Raw genomic sequence first — 14,638 nt, forward strand, 5'->3', positions numbered from 1 at the left:
TCTCACGATTTCCGAAATGGAATGCGCAGAGCTCCAACTACCATTCCGTGTTCAAAGTCTGTTTATTCCCGTCGTGCGGCGTTAATCTCGTCGGAAACCTTTTCACATGAATCACACGAATACAAATGACAGCTGCGCCAATGAACTGCCCTTTTATATCTCGTGTATGCAACACTACTGCCATCTGTATACATGCATATCGCTATCCCATGACTTTTGTGACCTCAGTGTCAGCCACACAATGAAGCTGTATGTCCACGGTGAGTACAACAACGGTTTACTTTCCGCTTGTTTGTTGTCAAATCAGTCAATTATCCAAACTGTTACCCCTACTCTACTAAATGGCTCCTGCCCCTCTTCAGGAATCGCCCGCAGCTCTGGATCACGGGGTCTCGGGTTCGATTCCTGGCCGCGTTGGGGATTTTCTCTGCCCGGGGACTGGGTTCCATGTGTTGTCCTCATCATTTCCTCATCATTCGTGACTGTGAAAAAAATTGGATTGTGGAGAAATTGGGGCTTTGTACGGGCGCTGATGACCGCGCAATTGAGCACCCCACAAACCAAAACATCATCATCCTCATCATCTTCAGGAACCGTCAGTTATTCCAGCCTCTCCACAGATATAGGTTCTATGTGGTTCAGTCTACGGCACACCTGTTTGATTTAGGTACCTTGGAAGCACACACTGAATTCTTCAATCAAACTCAAACTCTACGGTAAATACTTAGAGTCTAGTGCCTTGATGGAACAAAATTTTTACTCGTCGTAGATCTTCTACCATATTTCGTACCAGTGATAACAGTAGTGTTTTTTGTAAGCATAATGTTTCTATTACAACCTTTGTATCAGGACTTCTACCACTCCAATATTACAAGAGGATCTCTATGGATTGTGTGGTACTAGCAGGAGGCACCTGCAGCCTGGAACTTGGTAAATATCGATGAAGGCTAGTCAAATTGCTTAAACGGAAGAGAATATCCTGAAAAAGACAGTTATCTGATTACAACTAAAAGTTTTGGAGAAATTATGTTTCATTTACGCAACTTAGCAACAATGTTGCACAGCTGTAATGTTTAGACAGCACCTCATAGTGGTGATTAACGGGAAAATAACGAGAAAAGTGGCTCAATGCAAGGTGTAAACGTTCAGATGAGGAACAAAGAAAGTGATCGACTTCCTTCCCCACGATTCCTTACTCCCATGGGACAGATGACCTCGCTGTTTGGTCTCCTCCCGCTAATCAGTCAATTAACCAACCAAATGTGAACATGTATTTCTGAGGAAGTGTTTAAAGTAATCATTTTCTGAAAATACCGTTACTGGATAATCGAGTGAGCTGTCTCGTAGATGGTATTCTTAGTACTGGCATGACTGATTTCGAAATTATGCAATTTCTTTCTCACACGTGCTGATAACAGTGCAGCCGACTGGACTTTCTATCTGCCTTAATCTTACCTTGTGCTTCGTCCATAATGATCTTGTTCTTGACGGGATGTTAAACACTAATCTTGCTTCCTTTTCTTCGCGACAGTCCAGTTCAGCTGAAACACTGAAGCGGATGAACTAGCTGAAAAAGCAGCCAGATAAAAAATCTGTGATTTTGAGTGGGCATGCGTGAGTTTTTGGTTACTTTACTTTTGAGATTCACATTTGGCGCCTATAAAAACTGACATATTTTATGTAATGATCTTCGATGTGGTTGATTTTTCATCGCTTTGTGTACTTCATTGTTTCTGTTGAGCTGGACTGTCACAATCACGTCCGGAGATGAAAGCGTACAGTTTCGAAATCTATGGTGTGAACTGAATATCAACAACAAAATAGCTGAATGAATTATCCATTTATAGCATACTAATCAGAAACAGCTGAAGGCCGTAAAGGTTCCACCCGTGATATTGATCTGTCACTAATTTCTGCAAATCTGTGTGCAGTAACGTACGTCACGCTCACAATACTGGTAAATCAGAGTTGAGGAAATGACGGAGCACGCGTGCTGTACTGACGCTGGGTGCCCGCTGCCGGTAGAGCGGGCAAGACGAGTGGTGCGCGGTGACGCTGGTGCTGTGGCTGGGCGCCAGCCGCGACGTGGCCGCCTGCCTGCGCAGCCTGCCGCCGGGCTGCTCCTCCCAGCAGGACGGCGCCACCCCGCTGCCCGCCACCGTCACGTGCTCCCAGCAGCAGGTCAGCCCAGTCTGCACGTCCACTTCAGGCCGCCGAGACTTATGTCATTCTAAGTTACACTCAAATCAGTTACAGTCACAGTGAGGTATGTTGTGAGAAATACAATTGTTAACGATATGAAGGGAATTTATATCTCTACATCTACATCTATATGGATACTCTGCAAATCACATTTACGTGCCTGGCAGAGGGTTCATCGAACCACCTTTACAATCCTCTATAATTCCAATCTCGTATAGCGCGCAGAAAGAATGAACACCTATATCCTTCCGTACGAGCTCTGATTTCCCTTACTTTATCGTGGTGATCGTTCCGCCCTATGTAGGTCGGTGTCAACAAAATATTTTCGCATTCGGAGGAGAAAGTTAGTGACTGAAATTTCGTCAGAAGATTCCGTCGCAACGAAAAACGCCTTTCTTTTAATGATGTCCATCCCATATCCTGTATCATTTCTGTGACACTCTCTCCCATATTTCGCGATAATACAAAACGTGCTGCCCTTCTTTGTACTTTTTCGATGTACTCCTTCAGTTCTACCCAGTAAGGACCCCACACCGCTCAGCAGTATTCTAAAAGAAGACGGACAAGCGTAGTGTAGGCAGTGTCCTTAGTAGATCTGTTACATTTTCTGAGTATCCTGACAATAAAACGCAGTCTTTGGTTAGCCTTCCCCACAGCATTTTCTTTGTGTACCTTCCAATTTAAGATGTTGGTAATTGCAATTCCTAGGTGTTTAGCTGAATTTAGGGCCTTTAGATTTGACTGATTTATCGTGTAACCAAAGGTTAACGAATTCCTTTTAACACTCACGTGGATGACCTCACACTTTTCGTTATTTATGGTCAACTGCCACTATTCGCACCATTCAGATATCTTTTCTAAATCGTTTTGCAGTTTGTTTTGATATTATGATGACTTTATTAGTCGATAAACGACAGCGTCATGTGCAAACAACCGAAGGCAGCTGTTCAGATTGTCTCCCAAATCGTTTATATAGATAAGGAATATCAAAGGGTCTATAACACTACCTTGGCAAACGTCAGAAATCACTTCTGTTTTACTCGATGTCATTCCGTCAATAACTACGAACTGTAAGCTTTCTGACAGGAAGTCACAAATCCAGTCACATAACTGAGACGATATTCCATAAGCTCGCAATTTTACTACGAGCAGCTTCTGTGGTACAGCGTCAAAAGCCTTCCGGATATCCAGGAATATGGAATCGATATGAAATCCCTTGTCAATAGCACTCAGCACTTCATGTGAATAAAGAGCTACTTGTGTTTCACAGGAACGATGTTATCTAAACCCATGTTGACTGTGAGTCAGTAGACCGTTTTCTTTGAGGTAATTCATAATGTTCGAACACAATATATGTTCTAAAATCCTGCTGCATATCGACGTTAACCATATGGGCCTGTAATTTACTGGACTACTCCTACTACATTTCTTGAATATTTTTTGTGACCTGTGCAACTTTCCAGTCTTTGGGTGCACTATGCGACCAAAAGTACCCTAACACCTCGCTGAAAACGACCTACAAGTTCGTGGCGCCCTCCATCGGTAATGCTGGAATTCAGTATGGTGTTGGCCCACCCTTAGCCTTGATGACAACCTCCACTCTCGCAGGCATACGTTCAGTCAGGCGCTGGAAGGTTTCTTGGGGAATGGCAGCCCATTCTTCACGGAGTGCTGCACTGAGGAGAGGTATCGATGTCGGTCGGTGAGGCCTGGCACGAAGTCGGCGTTCCAAAACATCCCAAATCTGTTCTATAGGATACAGGGTAGGACTATGTGCAGGCCAGTCCATTACAGGGATGTTATTGTTGTGTAACCACAGCGGCACACGCCGTGCGTTATGGACAGGTGCTCGACCGTGTTTAAAGATGCATTCGCCATCCCTGAATTGCTCTTCAACAGTGGGAAGCAAGGAGTTGCTTAAAACATCAACTTAGGCCTGTTCTGTGATAGTGCCACGCAAAACAACAAGGGGTGTAAGCCCCCTCCATGAAAGACACGACCTCACCATATCACCACAGCCTCCGAATTTTTGCTGTTGGCACTACACACGGTGGTAGATGACATTCACCGGGCATTCGCCAGCGGATCGCCACGTTGTGTACCGTGATTCGACACTCCACACAACGTTTTTCCACTGTCCAATCGTCCAATGTTTACGCTCCTTACACCAAGCGAGGCGTCGTTTGGCATTTACCAGTGTGATGTGTGGGTTATGGGCAGCCGCTCGACCATGAAATCCAAATTTTCTCACCTTCTGCCTTGCTGTCATAGCACTTGCAGTGGGCCCTGATGCAGTTTGGAATTCCTGTGTGATGGTCTGGATAGATGTCTGCCTATTACACATTACGACCCTCTTCAACTGTCGGCGGTCTCTGTCAGTCAACAGACGAGGTCGGCCTGTACACTTTTGTACTGTAACTGTCCCTTCACGTTTCCACTTCACTATCACATTGGAAACAGTGGACCTAGGGATGTTAAGGAGTGTGGAAATCACGCGTACAGACGTATGACACAAGTGACACCCAATCGCCTGACCACTTTCGAAGTCTGTGAGTTCTGCACAGCGCCCCATTCTGCTCTCTCACGGTGTCTAATGACTGCTGAGGTTGAAAGGTAACTTTGGTGAGGCTATTTAAGTGATTGAGAATGTAGGCAAAATTTAGTGTATTAACAACATTTATTTTCCCAAAACAGACATATATTATGCTAAACAAGTTATTGATTGCATACCGTAAACAACTAACAGGTGATTTAAGACTACACTGCACATGGATCCTGGGTGGCAGAGATAGTTTAACTAGTGGAGTGAGTCAAGTATTCCGGCCCTAAAAATATGGATAACGAAATCTGAATTAATCTGACGCTGAGCAGACTTCGGCTGATCAAATCTACTGACGTTTCTCTACATAGGTGCAGCGGAGAGCAAGTGGCGATTGAGATCTGTACGCCCTGTCAATGACAGAGTGGCAGTACGTTACACTGTTTACTTTGTGCGGCGATGTAACTTGCAGCTGGCGAGATGTGCGCGGAGGAGGTGAGACGTTGGGGCGGCAGCTCAGAATCGATCGCGGCCGCGAAAGAAATGCAAAAATCTCACGGTCTGTCGATCAGGCAGAAGGGTCGCAATTTACTCTCTACCAGAGCCCTGAAATCGCTGTAGATTTCAGTGTGTGACACCCTTTCGCTGGTCGTACTAAGGAACAATTTGGCTCACTTATACAACAGAGTGCACAAGGATACCAAACATCAAGACGGGTAAACAAAAAAGGAATAAGTGTGCTCTCGGCAATCGAGTAGTCCGAGATGTTTGAAGTTACACTGTCTGTACAGTAAGAACATTACCACAGGCTCCCCAGTCTAAACTACTCGCAAATGAAGTCAGTCCCAGGATAGGTCCCAAGTACCAGCCACACATGCCAGAGTTTCGACCAGAAGAGCTTGCCAGACCAAAGTCCTGCACCCGAGTGCTTCGCAGCTCTCCCAAAAAAAAAAAAAAAAAAAAAAAAAAAAAAAAAAAAAAACCGCCTTCACCCTCTTGAGCCAATCACTGGGCTCTAGAGGTTCTAAATCTCCCCTCCCACACGACAGCACAAACTCATGTCGAAACAGGGCAAAAGTTAAGAAACCTGCGACTGTGAAAGAAAAAGAAAGAAACCGCCAATTACTGGCTTTTTTTAAGTTTTTTCAGAGGGGGAAGTGATGATTGTTCAAAGTCATGTTACTTCCCAGGGCAACAAGCGAACAGATACAATCTCAAAGATCTTTATCTAATTCGCCTGTTTCTTGGAGCTTGTTAGTCCTAGCTATGCGGTGTATTAAAGATTCTATCTCTAAACGTTTCTGAGACGCCAGTGTTTCTTATACAACTATGGTGGCCAATGGAAGTGGTTCACTGGCCTATTTGCACTAACAGCGAACATGATAACATGTGAATTTTTATTACACATGGCTCTGCACACACTGCCCCGTTTATAACTCACTGTGTAGATGCGTTCCTTCACACTGTCACCTCAGGCCAGGCTTCTGCTGGCATTCGGCAGGTAGCATGGCATTGTTCTGCTGGAGTCCTGTCTCGATGAGGGGCTGTCCTGTCTGCCGTGTATGGCTGTGGGCCTGTCCGGCAAGATTTACTAAGGGACAGGCTCGTCCCTAATTGCTTTCAACTCCTGACAAGTTGTTTCTACGAGCTAAGAATCAAAAATATCTCATGCTCTTAGCGCCCTACCAGACTCCATCATCATCTGCTCAGGCCTTAACTTTCTTAAGTCTCGCTCAAGGTGCATCATGTTGTAACAAAATCTTTAATAATTTTCCGTATGCGAAAAGTAGGTGAGAAAGTAACCTGTCCTCTCTCAAGGTCGCTGATAAGGAGAACCTGCCAGTATGTGGCATCACAATGAACATAATATGAAAAACTTATGTTTTGCGGGTGTCTGGATACTTTTGATCACTTAGTGTATTTATGAGGACTGAAATAAATGAAAATTTGCACTAAACAAACCCAGGATTCCAACTCGAGCCTCCCGCTGACTAAGGAGATTTATGAGACTTTAAAAGATCTCTGCAACCATATAGTTTCATATGATTACTGTACCAACACCTGGGGTTCAGGTATGATCCCCGTTTCATTCGATGCCGAGGTGCTGTTCCAGTACAGATGGAGAGCCTCTGCAATGCTGTTCGAGTTTGGGGATACTAACAAGTGGTCTGCGGCGTGAATGAGAATTTTCATTGAGGAGGGCGGAGTCCTCAGGTAGTCTGTGCAGTTGTGCGAAGCCACTGCGCCAGGTTGGCGTAGTGGTTCGGGCATCTGCCTAGCGGCCAGGAGACCCATATTCGAATCCCGACATTGATACAAATTTTCGTTCCTTGCTTCAGTCTATATGTATAACTTGTAGATGTTTGAGACTTGAAAAGGTCTCTGAAACAATATTGTTTCATTTATATTTCCGAATTATTCACGAATTTTCATTTCAGCCATTACAAGTTTCGGTTTTTAACTATCGTCACCATCAACCGGTAGACGGCGTCTTTAACATGTTTCTGCTAAGCGTTGGGAAAAACGTGCAGCGACCGAAAAATTACGTAATGTCTTAGGATGAGCAGTATGTGTGCTGCAGTCTGCAGCTGAGATTCGAATACGGTTCTCACTGGTAATCAGTCACACAACGTTGTTGTCATGCAGAAAAGAAGTTACTTTTTGTTAATGAGTTTAAAACCAAAGAATTTATATAACAGAATCATAGTAAACTCAAAATTGGTTAAGACATGTATTTACAGTTCATGTGATTGAGGCACAGTCACAAGGAAAATTTTTTATACGTCTTTAAGAACAGATGGAACTGATTAAACTTAATTTGAATGTCACACTGTTGCGTTGTTACAAATCAGTTCCTACTGATCTTCAATTTATATTAAAAAAACTAGCTGAGAATCCTGGTGTTTCCCGGATATTTGTTTAAACCAATCTTCTATAAGTCCGTCTCCTATTCCCTCTTCTCTCTCTCAATGTCCTCATTCTCCCTCTAAATCAATCTTCTCCTCCTCCTCTCTTTGTCAGTCTCCTCCCCACACTCTCTGTCCATTTCCTCTCTTCCTTCCCTTTCTCGGTCCATTCGCCCTCCGTATCTGCCTCATCATCTCCTCCTCCCCCATCCCTGTGCCAGTCTCTTCCTCCCCCTATCTCTGTCTATCTTCTCCTTTTTTCTCTGTCCACCTCCTTGCCCGCCCTCTGTATCTATTTCCCCCTATCGCTGTTCATCTCCTCCTCGTCCTATCCGTGCTTGTCTTCACCTTTCCCTGCTGTCTGTCCATTTCCTCGTCCTTCCTTCTCTCTCCACATTGTCACGCTCACCTCAGTAAGAGGCTATTGAATCGTATCCCTATAGTATTTTAACTAATATGTCTAGCAAATTTGACTGAAATCCTTCCAGGAATTTATGAGGAGCTTCTTACTCGTGGCTTTACTGGCATACGCACATGTCGAATAAACACTGACGAAAAAAATCGTAGCACCAAGAAGCAGCTGCGCGTCATAAACGAAAGTTGGCAAGCGTGTTTCTACATCTGAAAGATGATGTCTATACATATTTCGCGCCAGTTACATAAGAGTGGTGCTAGTATCACCACTATGAGGATACAAACCAGGATTCCTTTAAATACAAGCTGTAACGGTCGTGAGCGTTAGTTACCTTTGAGATTGGACGTTGTGAGTTGATGTTAGCCAAGCATGCATCTAAAGTGACAAAGACGCCATTATGAAAACCTCGCTGAACTTGAATGGGGCTGCGTAATAGCGCTACGAGAAGCTGGATGTTCCGTCTGTGATGTTGCATATAGACTTGACAGGAATGTAGCCAATAAATATGACTGCTGGTAGGGCGCTCACGAGAATGTACGGTTGTAAGAAGATCGGGTTCCGGACTGTCACATGGTACTACCGAGAGGGAAGACTGTCGTGCTCGGCGTATTGCTCTGGCGCATTGCACTGCATTTGCAGCGGCAATTTGAGCAGCAGTTGGCACTACAGTGACACAACGAACTGTTACAGGTCAGTTACTATGAGGACATCTCCTAGCCAGACGCATTCCACTGACGCCAAACCACCGCCATTCGAGACTTCGATGGCTTCGCGCGAGAGCTCGCTGGAGAGCGGGATGGAGGTCAGTTGTATTTTCTGATGACAGCTGTTTCTGAATCTGTACCAGTGATGGCTGCGTGTTGGTCAGGAAGCGCCCATTTGAGGACCTGCAACCAGTCTGTCTGAGTGCTGGTCTAGTGGAACTCCACCTCAAGTTATGATCTGGGGTGCGATTTCGTATGACAGCAGGAGCACTCTCATCGTTATCCCATGCACCCTGATTGCAAATTTGTACGTCAGTGTGATGATTCGACCTGTTATGCTGCCATTTATGAACAGCATTCTAGGGGTGTTTTCCAATACGATAACGCTCATCCCAGGACCGCTTTTGTAACCCAACAGGCTCCCCAGAGTGCCGACGTGTTGCCTTGGCCTGCTCGATCACCAGATCAGTCCCCAATCGAGAACATATGGGACATCATCGACGACAACTCCATTGTCGTTCACAATCAGCATTAAGCGTCCCTATACTGACCGACCAAGTGCATCAGGCATGGAGATCCATCCCCAAAAACTGATATCCGCCACCTGTAAAACACAATGCGTGCACGTGTGCATGCTTGCATTCAACCTTCTAACGGTTACGCCGGTTTTTGATGTACCAGAGTTTCACACTTGCATTGACGTATGACGCACTTACATTAAACTCTGATCTTGCGATGTTAATCACGTACATATGTTACCTAGACAAGATTATGCCAAGTATTTCATTATTCTGCATTAACTAATTATTGGTGTTGTGATTTCTTTCCGCCAGTGTATTTCACTGGTATTTAACATATTCTGCGCGTTTTTGTACACATACTTCACCTGTACGTCTAGCGAATTTCCATTTTCACCCTGTTTAGTGTTTATGACATCGTATGTTCTGATTTATGTGCTGCGCAGTGATATAATTTTGGAAGTACATCCAGGAGTATATGTGTCTACTGTCTGAGAAATGTGTTGTGAAGAGAGTTAGTAGATTAAAACGTCATGCAAGATGCAGCACTTTCTCGCGCACCGCACTGTTTATGACGTCGAATCTCCTTAACTATGTGTCTTACAATGATTTACTGTTTTAGTACATTCAGCGGCACGTATGGATACTGTCTGCAAAGTATGTTTTGAGTGGAGTTAGTAGTAAAGAACTAGTAAATTTAAACGTCGTGCTTCATGTGACAGTTTTAATGCGTGAGTAGCAGAAATGTAGTAAGCAACGAAATTTTTTACCTTCATCTTTTTGTGGGAATTGTCTGCGAGTAAAAGTTTCGCAAAGGTTTGAAATTATGTGTAAAGTTTCTTGCAACTGTGTAAGTGCTCTCATTCTCAAATACCGGATACTGGGCAAGTAGGCGTGAATAACAAATTTGTTTGCATGGCCATCATCCGCAGCAAGCACAGTAATATTCGTTTTGCAAATAAAAACCGCCTTTTCTTGCTACAGTGTATTTAATTTCTTCCAGGCGCGTTTCCTCTTTAACTTTAAGGCATCTTCTGTGGAAAGTAGAATGATACAGTTCTGTTTTGATATGCGAGATTTGTAGATTATAAAGCAGCTCACCACTTATTTCATACGTAAATAAGTTGTTACAGTTACTCGCGTTTTTGGTTGGCATCTGCGTTTCCTCTCACCTGGTCACATTCTGGAGGTCGCCTTATAACTTCACTTACGAAACACAAGCGCGTTTATTTTACGAAGTCTTTCCTTCACAATTTAAAATTTGTTTGCACTAATTATTGTGGAACAGTATTAGTCTTCTGTCAGTAGTTGTAGATATTTCGCCGAAAACTGTGATTTGAAGTCGTAACTACTGTGTCTCCACTCTGTGTGTCTTCCTGTGCAGTTTGTTTACGTACATGTTACCAGCCTAACTAAGTATGTGCTGGAAACTAAAGGCTGGTCATTTCTGTTCGCTTTATATCTGTGTGTGTGTGTGTGTGTGTGTGTGTGTGTGTGTGTGTGTTTGTGTGTGTGTGTGCGTGTGTGTGTGTGTGTGTGTGTGCGTGCGTGCGCGTGCGTGGGTGTGCACGCTCATAGCGCAGCTACCGAAGTGGACAGGAAAGATAGTTGAAGGCAATGGTATAAGCAGTGTATATTACCAGTTTTGACTTATGGCAAAAAGACACCAACTTTTAATGGTAAACCATTCAAAAGTAAGGATTACTGAGCAAGCCATTGAGAAATACAGAATTGCAATACTATGGGAGATACGCAAAAACAAATGGGTAATGGACCAGATGGATTGGAAGATGTAGTTATAACTGTAATGATATAAGGAAAAGTAAATGGAAGTTGTCGTTGCATAGCCAAGCGGATCAGTGGACGAAACCGCGCTGATAGCCGCGCGATCTGAGGCGACTTCCCACGGTTCGCGCGGCTTCCCCCGTCGGAGGTTCGAGTCCTCTCTTGCGCATAGGTCTGTGTGCTGTCCTTAGAGTAAGTTAGTTTAAGTTAGAATAAGTAGTGTGTAAGTCCAGGGACCGATGACCTCAGCAGTTTGGTACCATAGGAACTTACCACAAATTTCCAAAATCAGTGGTCGATGTGCCAATAAAGTTATTTCCTCCATTCCAGGAGGTAATAAAATACCTAGTTTGTGAATTATTAGAGGTATGAGATGGAAGCGTAGAGCTTAGGACAGTATTCCGTGGAAAAATCTAGATGAAACGTTGTCCTAAACTGAAAAATCTCTTTAAACTTGTGCAGCTCTTTGGTTGTATCAATATGAAAATCACGTCTACAACCTGGATATAATTATAGCTGCTATGTTTATAAAGCAAATGGAAGAATTCAACAATACTGCGAAACATCCTGAATTACAAACTATCATAATGTAAACAACGCAGGATTAATTAAATTGATGGCAGGAAAGGGCCGGATCGATATATTGTCGTTGATAGGTTCTAAGGCGACGAAAATACATCTGGATCAAATTCGGTTTTATTGGTTATGCGGAAGCAGAAAACTTTTCTGTCTATACTATCCACTGCTTTCTACTCCGGTGTATATGATGTAATATATCTAAGAAGAGGCGTTCGTACATGGAAGGAACTGTGTTCCGTGCTACTACTCACTTCAGTGAAGATGGTTCACCGGAAACTTGGACTTAATGGGAAATCATAAAAGCGCAAAACAGTGTTCTTCTGAAAATACGCATTGTTATATTCATGATATTTTCTCAGTTTGTGGTACTGTCGTTAATGCAGGTTGAGATTATCTTCGTTTCTTTCTTTATTAGCTGAACCACTACGTCGTTTGTGCCTTATTCCTCCGCAGTGGCTAGCACACTGGACTCGCATTCGGGAGGACGACGGTTCAATCCCGCGTCCGGCCATCCTGATTTAGGTTTTACGTGATTTCCCTAAATCGCTCCAGTGAAATGCTGCGATGGTTCCTTTTAAAGGGCACGGCCGACTTCCTTCCCCGTCCTTCCCTAATCCGATGAGACCGATGACCTCGTTGTTTGGTCTCTTCCCCCCAAACAATCCAACCCTTATTCCTCCTCTAAGGCGCAAACAAAGTACTTCAAAATTTAAGAAATACGCAGACATTTATCTAGCAAATCCACTTAGTGTGATGTCTGTGTTGCAGACGCTGTTGGGACTGGCACACGTGTATGGCGGCCGCTTCTTCCCCGGAGATGACGAATCCGGCCTGTGCGACCCTTTTGTCAGGGTTACCATCGCTGGAGGACACACTTTGCAGACTGAGGTACGCCTTGCAACTTCTCATTCGTCACTGCTTATTACACTTATTGGTTTACGAACCACCCGTATGTAACATCCAAAAATCAGTGTGTATCTGCCAGGACGATAGCTTGTAGTACAATGTACTGCCTACGCCATGACCTTGTACTGCTTTACCTATTCTTATGTGTTCCTGATTCAACCTGAAACACAAAATACTAACATACTGAAGTGATGAAGGTTATTGATTATATCGTTCCGGTCACGAATATATTTACTGATATTTCGGTTTCTGAAGCACCTTTGATTTTAACTATAGTGATATTTCGCCATCTTCAGGAATTTGTCATGTATGTACTAAGGAAATAGTAGAGAGTTGCTTTTTGTGAGGTTATAGTATGGTATATGGAATCAAACACAGTTGAAGAATATCGTGAAAAGCTTGATAATTCCAGTCTTTAATCACAAACAACTCCAATTTCTAATACTTTGCTATAAGAGAGAGAAATAAAAGAGAACACATCCAACAAATATCGACTGCTAACATACTCCACAGTGGCGCTGTTAGTCTTCATCGAGGATGTCATCTGGATTCTAAAAACTTTCTAATTTCTCACTTCTCTTTGAATAGCAATGGGACCCTCAAGCGAATGGATTTTCATCTTTGGCAGTCATATCGCTTCTGCACGAGTGCTTTCATGTATTTATGTGGTGTGTGTAATACTGTCTGAAAATTATCGATCAGTAGGATTTACTTGGTCTTGTTAAAAGTCTAATGTATAACAAGACGAGCAAATATCTCACAGTATCTCACAATAAATAGCATATTATTCAAGTAAAGACCTTGCAGGGAAGTCTTTTGAGACTGGCTTCTTAAATCAGTTCTTAATGTTTTCTAAGCTCATTTGCGATTTTTCTAAACACTATTCTGTTTGTACCTAAGTCTTATACTATTCACAAAATTAAAGCTGTACACTGGACTCGAAACACGTTTTCTTGTGCCTTTTGATATTGCTCTTGTTTTATGATTGATTTTTGGAGCTCTTGATATCTAAAACTGTTCTTGTTCAACCAGGTGCAGTTTGGAAAACTGGATCCGGTGTGGGACCAGACGCTACCCTTCCATGATGTGGTCGTATGCTGCTCTTCCGGAAAATTCATCAAGAAACATCCACCCCTCGTTATTGTGGAAGTGTTCGATTTGGATAAAAGTGTAAGATATTTCCATGGTTAATTTCGGGATAAGATATAAACCTAAGGAAGTTGTTATTTTCAAAAGAGGCAGCGCTTGCTTTCTCAATAAACCCCAGAGTGTTACATGTATACGGGGTGTGTCGTAATTAATAGCGTAAACGCGTACAGTTGAATGAAGACGATACTAGAAGCAAAAAACTCTCAGTACACATGAGCTCTAAAGCGCATACCTTATGAGCTACTAGCACTTCTTCATCTTCGATACTGTGAAAAAAATCTCTTCTTATGAAAGCTCTTACTTTCGATATTTTGAGAGTTGGTAGTATGGAGCCAAACACGAAAAAAAGTCCAGTAACCATGGCCTCCAACCTTAAGAGCTGTGAGAACTTCTTCATCTTCACTACTGTGAAACATATTTCTTTTACTGAACAAGTGATTTTAGCTCTTAAGGTATGAAATTCTGACCCCATGTTCAATGGACATTTTTTCTCATTTTGGTCCATGGAAAGCAAAGAGCTTGCAGTAAATAAGATTTGTTCCACAGTATCGAAGGTTATGAAGTGTTGATAGCTTGTAAGATATGCGGTTTAGGGCCTATATTTACTGAGACTTTTTGCTTCTGTTATCGTGTACTTTCGTCTGTTTGCGTTGACGCTATTACTTATGATATACATTGCGTATGTTTTATGCAAGTATTTTTAGTTGTATTTTAATATTCTGAGTTGGCACTGGCTGAACAACTTTAGTAGGAATGTCCGTGATACCATGCAGCCACTTGAAGTTTTATTGTTTAATACCGCAGCATGAAGATGGTTTATTTAACAGATTATCTGAAGAAAACAAAATTAGGTTGTTTAGAGCAATCTGTAGAGCGGTTGATATTTCATCAATGCCTTGCAACTTCTCATTCGTCACTGCTCATTACACTCATTG

The 14,638-nt window shown here is 43.0% G+C and overlaps 1 protein-coding gene across 1 annotated transcript in view; it reads left to right on the forward strand.

Annotated features, from left to right (window-relative positions):
• Positions 1 to 251: 251 nt before the first annotated feature.
• Positions 252 to 14,638, forward strand: part of LOC124594154 (otoferlin-like) — a 171,566-nt gene continuing 157,179 nt past the window's right edge. Inside the window, exons 1-3 of the mRNA XM_047132512.1 lie at positions 252 to 260; positions 2,026 to 2,181; positions 12,417 to 12,536. Of these exons, the coding sequence (XP_046988468.1) occupies positions 252 to 260; positions 2,026 to 2,181; positions 12,417 to 12,536 (285 nt within the window). The remainder of the gene's footprint in view (positions 261 to 2,025; positions 2,182 to 12,416; positions 12,537 to 14,638) is intronic.

Source organism: Schistocerca americana, chromosome 1 (assembly GCF_021461395.2).
Source record: "Schistocerca americana isolate TAMUIC-IGC-003095 chromosome 1, iqSchAmer2.1, whole genome shotgun sequence".
Taxonomy (NCBI): Eukaryota; Metazoa; Arthropoda; class Insecta; order Orthoptera; family Acrididae; genus Schistocerca; species Schistocerca americana.